Consider the following 12,129-nt stretch of genomic DNA (forward strand, 5'->3'; position numbering starts at 1 on the left):
TATTGTTGGAGCTGTCCTGTTTTTAATTTGAGATTTGATACCAAGGTTATATGAATAGGAATAATAACCAGTCATGAGGTTAAGGTCTTATTCTGAATATGAATGTAGAGGAAAATGTAAAAATGTGTTCATTTCTGTGTAAGCACTCCTTAATTTTTTTTGAAATCTACTTAGCATTCAGGATGTTTCTTCTTTGTGTGGCCTCCAGTGGTTTGATTGCAGAGACCTGCAAATGTTGAAATACCTACATGAAAGTACACAACGATTGATTGACTGGCTCAACCGTAATACTTTTAAAAGAGACAGAGGGAGTGAACCACACAGACACCCAGGGGCACATGCCAAGCACATGCAGTGACCTGACCTGGGTGTTTGAGGGACCCTAAGAGAAGTGGGCAAAGTAGGAAATGCAGTCAGGGAGATGAATGAGAAGGGGAGAATGTATGTAGATGCCAGGTTTTTTAAAGGACCTGGTGGAACCTGCTAATGTTATACCTTTCAGCCTTTCTCAGAGAAGCCATTAGAGGTTTTGAGTAGAGGAGTGAGAGGATCTGGCTTTGGTATTAAGACTCCATGGAACTGCTGTACTGGAGTAGCTATGGGAGGTGGGGCAGGCATGTGACAAGGGTAGACCAGGAAGACCATTGAGAGGCTGCTGTAACCAGGCAAGAGACACTGTCATAGAAGACCACGTGGGTGATGCCATTTGTCCAAAATGTCCAGAGTAAATTGACCTGCAGAAAGTAGACTAGGAGTTACACAGGGCTAAAGGAAATGATAGCTAATGGACACATGGTCTCTTTTGTGGGTGATGAAATGTTCTAAAATTGATAATGGTGGTATGTACCGCTCTGTGAATAAGTAAAAAACTATTAAATGAATCATATACTGCAGATAGGTGAACTGTATGCTACATCAATTTTAACTCAATAAAGCTGTTTATAAAAGAGATGAAAGAGTAAGCTTATGAGGGGTGCTAAAATATTGGAAATATTTTAAAGGAAGAGCCATCAGGATTTATTGGTATAGAATAGCTGAGGTATTTGGATGAAAAAAGTTGCAGGGTGATCCTTTAAGTTCAAATAACTAAAAGATGAAATTTCCAATTTCTGAGTTGGCTACTGAAATGGAAGTAATTTCTTTTTTGGTCATGTTAGAAATCTTTGTAAAAATGTTGAGTAGCTATATATATTAACCATCATAAATATATGCATATTTATGTATTATAAACTTTTTCTGCTTATGTAGGATTGTAGTGTAGTCTATGTGGAAAGATGTGAGGTTATTTCTTTTTCGTGGTAATGTATTCATAAAATCTGTGAGTAAAAGTGATTAGTAGTGTTAAATGATGAATAAATATAATTAAAGTACTGATGTACTTATAATTATTTTAAAACAGTTGTCCTGGTGAATAATAAGATAATTTTATATTTATATTTGCAAAATCAGTGGAAAAGTAGTTAAAAAAGAAAAACTAAGAAGTGTTGCCATTTACTTTGTTGTCTAGTTGCTATTCTTTTGTTTTCCTCATGGAATGTCAAAATTCCTTAGTGATACACTGAAGTAATTCTTGGCTCTCTAATCCATCGTTCATTTTTTTTAAAATCTCTCACATATTCTGTTCTTTCCTTCCAATTCAAAACAGTTATTCTTACTGTTGCCAAACCGTGGCTGAAAAATTTCCACCTGCACTCTTCACAACTCCCTTTGAACATGTTTACTATTATCCTGGGAGATGCACAACAAATACTTTGCATTGTGATGCCTGATGACAAAGTCAGAATTATTTTCTGTATCTTCAGTAGTCGGAAGAGCTTATACTTCCACAATTGTACCATGTAGTTTTATCATTTGTAGAGCTTTACCTCAAAAATATGGTGTATTTTGAGTGAAACAAATGAACAAACAAAAACGCCCATAGGGCCAACCTAAGGGTCAATGTGGGTTCTCACCTGCACTCTTTCCCTTCCAGCCATTTCTTCTTTACAAGAGAACATACAAGTTAACACTCCTCTTTGTTTGTACCTTCCAGAGAAGAGAGTGAGAGTGTGCTGACGCTGAAAGGCTTGACCCCCACCGGCATGCTCCCCAGCGGAGTGCTTTCTGGAGGGAAGCAAACCCTGCAAAGCGGTAAGCAGGCCAGTGGTATGACCTTGAGTCTGGAGCATCACAGCCAGCTGTGCCACCAGAGCCCTGATTTACTCACTCATTTAAGCTCTGTCTTGGTCTTCAGTTCTTCTTGGCTGGAAGAAGGGCTGAAACCCCCACATCAGTTTGATCAGTCATGCCCACTATCATAGCACCCCCACTGACTGCAGTGCAGCCCTTACACCCCTTGCCTGTTCCTTCATGTACATAGAAATCCACATTTGCAGGCTGAGCCATATGCAGGCTCATTCAGTTTGCCCACATGCACAACAGGTTTGACCACTAGGAGCCAATCAATTGCTGAAAGTAAGTTTTTAATTACATTTTAAATAAATATCTGGTTATCTTTTTGATTAGTGAAATAAACACATGCACTCACAAATAGACATCTATAACTAGATTATATTGGACAATCTAAGAAGAATATAGAAAGGTTAATTTCATTATCCACTTCAATAGAAATTAGAAGTCTTTTGTGTCTTTGATTTATCTTTCCAAAATAAAAAGACACTGAGTAGAACCACATTTTATTTTTGAAAGAAATTATAACATTCCCTTTAAGAGAAAGATCCTATATGGAAATCATAGCTTTTTAGACCAGTGTTGTACAACAGAAATTTTGTGATCGAAAATTTCTTCATCTGTACAAAAGTCACGGGTAACTATAACTATTGAGCACTTGACATACAACTAGCACAACTAAAAAACTATTTTTAAATCATATCTAACTTTCATTAAATTTAATTTAAATATCTACATATGGCTAGTGGTAACCATGTTAGCATGGTGCTACGTACTCTTTTAATGTTAGGTTATGAATTTTAATTAGTATTATTGTTACTTTAGAATAAAATTTTAACAATGTGAAAATATTGGTATTAGATTTGACTTTCACAGAAAAAAGTTAAAATAAAAATACACTGTAAAATATTAAAATAATTTCAGCCTCACATTTTCCTGTGTCTTTCCCTGAATCTTTCTCATATTTTCTTTTCCATTCCTGTCCTTCATCTTAGAAGATTCAGGTACATTTACAGTTACATTATTTAGACAATGCTACATGAAGACTAATGATCAACTTCATGAATATGGTATTGCTAAATGATCACATCCTAGCAGCATCACAGTAGTTTATTACCAGGTGAATTTATTCCAAAATCACTCTGAATTTCCACAGAAATTTTAAAAATTTTCAATGAGGATAGGAAAATGCAAAGTACTAAAGTAAATTCTAGAAATTATTTATTTTAGCAGCTTTATAAAAACACAAAAGTTTTCCCACAAAAGCTCACTAAAACTTTAGCATAGATAAATCACTTAAGTGAACAAAATGCACCTCTACCTAATTGATTAAAATCTACAGTTTCTGGTAAGCACATTTTAAGACACACCAAGTGTATTATCAGAAACTATGGGCCTCATTTGCTTAGAAGAATGCATTTAATAGCGGGCAGTACATATTTCTAATACGTCAGTGCTGGTTTGGTTCCAGATTTTTTGTTTTCATTTTTAAACTTAAGTTACTTAAGTTCTTACTATTCCTTGTTTCTTTTCCACCTGCATTTTTAACTTCAGTTATTGTGTTTTCATTTCTTTTCTTTTCTTTTAAACCCATTGGTTTGTGTTATTCTGTGTTGAACTCACATACACACACTATCCAGATAGGCAAAAGACATGTGGGTTGGAAACCCATTTGTTCCTAGATTTTGAAAACTTAGTATGTATTGTAAACCACATACACTAATAAAACTTCAAAACCCATCGTCTGACACCCTTCTATTTGTCTAAAAGGGGTCTTTCTCAGTGCTTTGCTCTTCAGCTCTTCTCCTTGGCAACCATCCTCTATTTTTGCCATAAGGAATCTAGAATGCACCAGAAGGAAGTTAGAGTGCAGATTTGGCAGTTGCTCCAGTTGTAAAATCTTAAATTATAAGAAAAATGCAAATTAAAGTCAAGGGGTAAAACTTTAATATTAAACAGTTTGGGGTTACAGAGAAGTTTTGCATTTTAGCATTTAATTAGGGAAATGTCAACTAGCCTTAATAATTCAGAAAGACTCATATTCCTGTGAAAGTACAGACCTTATCATAAAAATTGCTCATAAAACAATGGACTATAAAAGTTCTGACTCTGAAATATGCTGTTTCAGTGTATTTTTAAGACATCTCCTATCTGAGGTTGCAATATGTAGGCTGCCTCTTCTTTCCAATGCAGATAGAAAGAATTCTTGCTGCTGCTGCCATGTTACCTCTTGGTTTTTAACACTTCAGGAGTTTCATTTCCAAAATTGATATTCCAATATGGAAAAGAAAACTGATTTTAAATTTTTCTGCCTGGCAAAAGTCCTAACTACTATTCCTTCCTTTCTCCTTCACCCGCTTGCCATTCCCCACCCACAAATGTTTGTATTTAAAGCATCACATGCATTGGGAACATAAACACATTGATTTTATCTTCCTTTAAATTTGCATCCTCTGCCTTGGCCTGACAGTAGGAAACAGTGCCATTTAATATTAAATAGTATGAATTATCTCACTGATATCATGGCTCTGCTTCAAGTTCTACCATTTTGTCTTGTCTTTTTAAGCAGTGAATCAGCAAGTAAAGCAAAGGTTTTTATAGTGTTCTGTGAGACAGAAACACATTTTAGATTACATAAGCCCTTATCAATTCAATCCAAGTGAAAGAAAACTTTTCTGAGTGTTTTCATAAAGGGTTACATTATTTTGTCATTGAATTACTGAGCAAACACCAAAGCAGTTCACTCAGATAGATATAGCCAACTCTTAAACTTATCATTTTTTGGTGGTGTTTTTTCCTTTCTTTTTAGCATTTCTGTTTTGTTGTCTGTGCCAGAATCCAGCATTTACAGGATCATTAGTTCTCTTAGCTCCTTTGATGGTCACTGATTTGTTCTTAGAGTTAAAAAAAAAATCCTCTGCTCATTTTTCTCATTCATTTTGCACCCCCTTTCTTCTCTTCAGCTACTGTTGAGGCTATTGAGGCTGATGAAGGTAAATTGGCCAGTCCCCTTTCTGTTGTACCTGCAACAGATAAGGGCTCTGCTGGGTGTATTCATTTTTTGCTGTAGCTTGTACAGAGTGTGTGGGTGTTGGGCTAACAGTTGTGGCTCAGTATTAACCAAAATGTTCTTGCTTTAAAGGGGAAAATGTCCTTCTATGGTTTGTTTGTTTGTTTTTTCCCTTAAAGCTATGTTTGACTTCTGTATACAATGAACCTAGTATAATCACAGAAAACAAAAGGAATATATATCTCAAATGATGTGGGGTGGGGGTTATGGCAGCTGTTTTGACAAATGACACATGAAACAGTATTCTTTGAGCTGAACCATGTCCCTCCCTCAAATCGCTTTCAGGCAGCACTGAAAAGGAGAAAATAAAGATAGTTTATTAATTTCCAGTCTTTTAGAAGTTTTTAGCCAAAAAAAAAAAAATCAAGTTCATTCGAATAGTGCTTTGTTATAGTTCAGTATTACTTTATGTCTCTGAAAATATTTCAACATGAGACAGATGTGTATGAGATAAAAGGTTCATTTAGCCTTATCAATTTTAACCTACTGGTATTTGTAGGATAATTAAGACCAGCAAAATATTATAAGGTGTCTAAATGCACTTAGTGGCTGTGGAAGTGGCCATTAACAAGAATAGTGAGTATCAAGCGATCACTTCATTCATTAACTTTCACTGAGTGTCTGCTTTGTGCCAGGCACCTTGCTAGGAGCTGCAGGGGAAATCAAGAATTGTAGCATTTCCAACTGTGTCCTAGCCCTGCTAAAGGACAGTAGAGGTGACCCCTATTTAACTGTTTTTGATGAAATCTTTTTAAAATATATGGTTATGAGAGAACGGTATATCAAAATAGTTTTTAATATTATATATGCCATATCCTCTGAAATTTTTATAAAGTATAATTTGAAGTTCCCCTTTAAAACAAAATTCTTCAGTTGTATTTTGTTCTTGCAAGATAACTTCTTATTTTTCCCAAAATTATGTGCATATGGTCCTTTGGTATGATGTGAAACGTGCCACTTTAGACTTACGATTTGTACGTGATTTGGATATGGTAGGGGAAATGACAGCACTGTAAGAGAAAATACAACTGCTTCCTAAATAGCAGTGACCAAACTGCTATTTATGTGGGAATTCTCTATTCCTCTTGGCAAATTCTAATCTGCAGTGTGCATTCTTGTTGATAGTTTGGCTGTTTTCTGTGGTTTCTGTGACTCTGTGTTGTGTTAAGTATACTACCAATGTAAATTGCTAATACCCATTGTCTGACCAGCAACTACAGCAGAGCACATTCTTCCATCCAGGATAGACAAAAATGATTGAAACGGAGCCCCATCCCAGAAACATCCGTTGTTCTAGCTAGATTTTTACTTCTATGCTCCCACCTTATTGGCTTTTAAAACCTAGAGATTCCACTTTGCCATGTAAATTAATAAAATCGCTTGATAAATTATAATGACAAATATTTTATTCTTTTTAATTATGATGAAATCATATTTAAAGAAGTTAGAAAAAGAGTAGGATACTACTTTGTGCTGTTATTTTGTCCCTCAAAATAATTGAGTTAGTTTTCAGGGTGGGTGCTCACTAAACAGCTCTATTATTTCACAATTTATTACTGAATTACAGAAGAATTAAGAAGCTTTGCTTTGGGCCTTGGTCTCTCCCCATTTCCCCATCTACTTCCTCTCACAGTTGACTAATCACCATTATGCTAACCTTTAAAATACAGAGGGGGAATAATCTATTTCTCATCATTATTGTAATGAGCTTTGTATATCTTTCTTTTAAGAATCCCATCCATACTGATGAAAGGTACTGCACACTCATGTAGGAGTGGCTGGCAGAGTTTCAGCTGGAAACTGCTTTTCTTTTTTTCCTAAATAAGGTGGGGAGGATAAAGGTACTCTGAAATGGTCCTTAATCCGCCTTGGAGATGCAGCCTTCTTCAGCACTGGTGATTGGCCCTTAAGTACCTGGCTTGCACTTCACAGGGAGTAAAGCAAACTGATGTCCTTGGTTCCACATTTGTGTATTTTATTTTCAGCTCACTGGTTGATGCAGCCATGGAAGAAAATCATTAAGTTTCTTATACAAATGCTTGACCTATTATCTTTGTAGCATACTGAGGGTCACTAGAAAACCAAATATCACGGTGCCCACTTTGAGAACTCTTATGTTTTAATTGCTAATAGGATCTAAACCAGTCCAATTCATTTTTGCTAAAAAGTATAAAAAAGAGGGTTTTCCCCCATTTTCTTCTTTAACCACCACTTATGTCTACGTTGATCTACTAAGAATGAGCTTTTCTTTGGACACCAGATGAACATCAGTTTGGCCTGTTCACTGCTGAAGGGCAGACAATACCTCTCTACTTAGTGACCTGATATGGATTTTTCTGGGTTTCTCTTACCGTGTCACCCACTCTATATGCTTCCAAAATTGAGTGGGGAAACAAGAGTTTATAACTTCTTCTGTTTTTCATGACACCGCTGAGTTGCTTGAGTTCTTTGTGTAATTCTGAGATAGCATGGAAATGCCCGAGTTGATTCCTTTTCTGGCTCCTTTGACCATCTGGTATAAGTCCATTGTTGGACTTCGAGGTATAGAAGACACAGTAATTTCACTGAATTTGCCATCACAAGCACAGTGGGACAGTAACAGTGGGGACATGCTGTGTCTCTCTAGGTCAGGGCCTTGTGGGTAACCATGCTAATGATGTGACCAGTTGATGCTGGCTCCAGAGGCCTGTCCCTAGAAGCAACTTTCCTCTTAACCCACTTTGGATTTCTTTGATCTAAACTTTCATGAAGACAAGAGAAATGCATATATCTTAATAACTTCAAGAGGACATTTTGGTTGGCAAGAGACATTGGCTGTTTTCAAACCTTTGGTTATCTCCAAGTATGGTAAGGAGTCTGTTGTGTTGTGTTCAGGTCCCGTCACGTTGGTCTCCACTAAAGGATTCCCACTCACCGCGAAGTCTCTAACATCACCTAATGCAACAGCTGTGCCCTTTGTTTGTCTCTGGCTAACCCTATTTCTCTTTTTTAATGATTTTCTATGTAGCTATCAAAGGATTTTCACCACAACATAAGATCACTAGCTTCGAGGAGGCCAAGGGCTTAGACCGAATTAATGAGAGGATGCCGCCTCGCAGAGATGCCATGCCCTCTGACGCCAACCTTAACTCCATCAACAAAGCTCTCGCCTCAGAGACTAACGGCACGGACAGCAATGGCAGTAATAGCAGCAATATTCAGTGACCACTTCCTGTTCACTTTTTTTTTTTTTTTTTTTTTTGAGCTGCAGGGCATGAGGGGGATTGCTGCATATCAGCAGTTGGATGTTCTTGCCTCTGATGGTAGCTTATTTGCTCTAGGGGCCAGGAATTGGATTCAGTTTACACTATCATTAAAAAGAGGGAGAGAGATAAACTATATTTTGGTGAGGGTGGTGATTAAACACCTCTTTTGGGTATGCCTTTTAAAAATGCTTATAGGGAAAAATTTAAAAGGAAGCCAATGCTAGTATATACTGCAATGTTAGGGGAATGAACATGTTTTCCTACTGCATTGGGGACTTCTAGATAGGTTAATGAAAGGCCTTTTATTCTGTTACTAGACATGAAAACTTTGTCTAATTTCTTACTCTATTGTACGTTTACAGTTGCAGCACTAAAAATGGATGACATCAAACATTTTTAACAAAAATGATGTACAAACTAAATAAGGACTATTTATTGATAATGTTTTGCTACTCTTGTCACATGGCTATAAACTGAATTAGGCAGTCTTAGAAAAAAAAAACAGAAAAAAGAAAAAAAAAAAAAGAATGTTGCAAATTTGTTAAAAATGCCAAAAAGGACAGTTTAATTTTGTACAGATTATGCTTACCTCAGGTTTCTTTAGTGTGCTTGAATGCCCTTCTTTCCATATAACACTTATCTTATTAATTTGGCAATGAATATCTTTTCTTTAAGTTTAAAAAAAAACTGGAATAATTACACCTATCTTTTTTTGCTGTTTATATTTAGGGGTTTTGTTGATAAATCAAGTCTTGGTTGTGGCTTGCTGAATTAAATATTTATGAGTGGTGCATTTTTAAGTATAGTGAACAAGACACCATATTAAGTACAGTGATAAAGCATCTATATTCTGTAAAAAAAAAAAATCTGCCTATGCATGTTTTTTAAGAAAAAAAAAATGGCTGTATCGGCCTGTATGGGACTGTAATGCGCTTAGTGGTCTGATATATACTGGAAATGTATGTATACTGGCGTACTTTATATTCTCTAAAATGCTTAATGCCTTTGAAATTTTGTAATCAAAAAGCTTTGGAAAAAATCTAAAGGGGAGAGTATTCTTAAAAGTTTTTAACATAAGCTTGTCAGTGCACATATAGATGGTTAGCATGTTTAGCAAACCTTGTGAAATTTAAATAAGTTTGTAGTTACATGTGAAACTCTAATGCATGGTAACTGTTAACGTCATAACGGTTTAGTTATTTCGTTCTGTTCTGTCATGTGCCACAAAATATGTACTTTTTTCACTTTTTTTCCCTTTGTATATCAGTTACGGGTTACAACTGGTTCATTCTGAAAACAACAACAACAACAACAACAAAAGTCCATTCATATTTTTTAACAATTGTATAAGTGCCCAAGTAATTCACTACAGCCTAAAGCCTGGCCTTTGTAATTTGATTTCTGAAATGTTGGCAATCAAAGCATGCACTTGTAACATGAAAAAGAAAAAGCATTTTATATTACTACTCAATAAAATGTGCATGAACTTAAAGAACTCTCACCCTTTCACTGAGTCTGCTGAAGGGATTTATGTGCACAGCCACCAGGGCGTCTTCCAGGTGCTGGGCCACCATCACCGGGCGCAGAGTTACCTGGGACAGGCTGCTTTCTAAGGGCCTCGTGACCTGAGGTGTGGTGCCTACTTCTGCTGTAAGAATCTTGGTGGATTTGTGTCTCAAATCAGATGAGAGAATTCTGTTTAATGAGCAAATGCCATCTTCTGGCTCCCTTGAATGTGGGAACCAGTCAAAAAGCCAGAGCATTCCTTTTTAATTGAAAAAATTACATCCATTTGTTATCAGGTTGTTTCAGTTGTATCAGCTGCCCTGTCTACTAAGGCAGAAGAACTAGGCTACTAAGTGCGTTTTCATCACAAGGGAGAGTTGCATTTGTATTGATATGAAACTTGTATTCCTTCCTGCGCTTCAACTAATATCAAATCACCTGAAGATTTAAGACACACCAAATATCAGTTTGTTTCTAACATTGTTCATGTTCAGTGCACTTTGTTTTATGTAATAAAGTATGCCTGTTATATGAAATAATAAGAATATGGCAATTAGTAATACAGTGTACCAAAACAAATATGTTCCAGATATATTCTCTGACAAAGACAATCTTATCTTTATTCTACTGAATTCAAACTTTTTTCCTGTGGATATTTTCCCCTCCTTAAAAAAAAAAAAAAAATGATTTCCAAGAAAAATATTTAGATGCAACTTACTAGAATGATGTGAAAGAAATGATAATTCTGGTACCAAGGAATTTATTTTCTTTCTTTTGGTTGCAGAGAAAATATCCTGACAAAAAGAAAAAAAAATTTTTTTTTTTTTTTTTTTTGGATTCCTTTCTTTTACAAATTGTGCTAAGGCAACTATGGCATAGAAATAAACATTTGACATTAAAATAAGCAGTTGATGTGAGTATTGCTTGGTCTTTCTGATAGTGGTTAGGAAAGTAATACTGTATATTCTTGCTTATGAATTTGGCCTATCAAAGAAATCAGTACAGAACTGAAGTTATTTCTTCAAAAACAACAGTACTTCCACAGTACTTCCAGATCTCAGTGATTTGGGGCTGGTGATACAGTTCAGTTGGGCTGGGGATATAGCTCATTTCATAGAGTGCTTGCCTGTCAAGCACAAGGCCCTGGATTCAATCCCCAGCACTGCAAAAAATAAAAAATTTTTAAAAATTAAAAAAAAAATACAGATCTCAGTGATTAGATCTATCTCACTTAACTTTGGGAAAAACTATTAAATTCTGGAATTCTTTATGCCAGTGAACCTTTGGCTGCACACATACTCTCTCTCCTCACAATCAGCTCCCAGCCCCCTGTCCTTTACCCATCCCCTGGGTGACTTTCCTCTTATAAGGTTTCCAACTCACTGCTAAATTTTCTTCTTATCTGTCCAGGATTAAGATCTTACTGACACTGGGTAAACCAATTTTATTTGCAGTAGGGCAGGGGGAGGCGGCTCTAAAGTACCCTGTACTTATATATTTTTTTAAACATAAAAGAAAAAAAATGTCTGGAGAGACTCTACTTGTGCAGTGAGAACTGAGTGGAATTTCTCTGTTTCTCTACGATGGCATGGGCAGGGTAGACAACAAAACAGAAAGTCTCTCATGGCATCATCCCTGAACATGGTTCCATGGTGATGCCAAAGCCCTCACAACCATTGTCCCAATATATTTGCTTTTCTGCTGCTCTTGCCATATCAATGTGAAATAGAACTTAGTGTGCATCCATTTTTTTGTGTGTGTGCAGAAACCAGGACCCTCAACATGAACTCTGCACCACAATTGGGACAGTGTGTGTGGTCTTACTTAAGTGTCTCACACTTTTACTTGACTGTTTCATGTCTCTCACTGGATCCTCCTAGCAGAGACTTTTTGTCTGCCTGAGTATCAACATTTCCCCAAGACTGGAAGCCCTTGAATGGAACAAATGTAAGATCCCCTAACATCTCCCTTGTTGTGTGACTATCTATTCATTCCAGGAACACTCTATTCATTCCATGAACATCAAGCTTCTCAATGTTCCTCTCACTCACTGTTCTAGATTCTTATTTACACACACACACACACACACACACGCATCTGGCAATCTTGACAGCCTGTCAGTTTTCATGATAATGTTAA

The 12,129-nt window shown here is 36.3% G+C and overlaps 1 protein-coding gene across 2 annotated transcripts in view; it reads left to right on the top strand.

Moving 5' to 3' along the window:
• Nucleotides 1–10,733, top strand: part of PPP3CA (protein phosphatase 3 catalytic subunit alpha) — a 311,580-nt gene extending 300,847 nt beyond the window's left edge. The window contains exons 12-14 of one of the 2 annotated variants that reach the window (XM_079153824.1): nucleotides 2,033–2,130; nucleotides 5,133–5,162; nucleotides 8,247–10,733. In XM_079153824.1, coding sequence (XP_079009950.1) covers nucleotides 2,033–2,130; nucleotides 5,133–5,162; nucleotides 8,247–8,443 — 325 coding nt within the window. In that variant the 3' untranslated portion in view covers nucleotides 8,444–10,733. The remainder of the gene's footprint in view (nucleotides 1–2,032; nucleotides 2,131–5,132; nucleotides 5,163–8,246) is intronic. The other variant, XM_079153825.1, reaches the window with a different exon arrangement.
• Nucleotides 10,734–12,129: the final 1,396 nt, after the last annotated feature.

Source organism: Sciurus vulgaris, assembly GCF_902686455.1.
Source record: "Sciurus vulgaris genome assembly, chromosome: 9".
Lineage (NCBI taxonomy): Eukaryota > Metazoa > Chordata > Mammalia > Rodentia > Sciuridae > Sciurus > Sciurus vulgaris.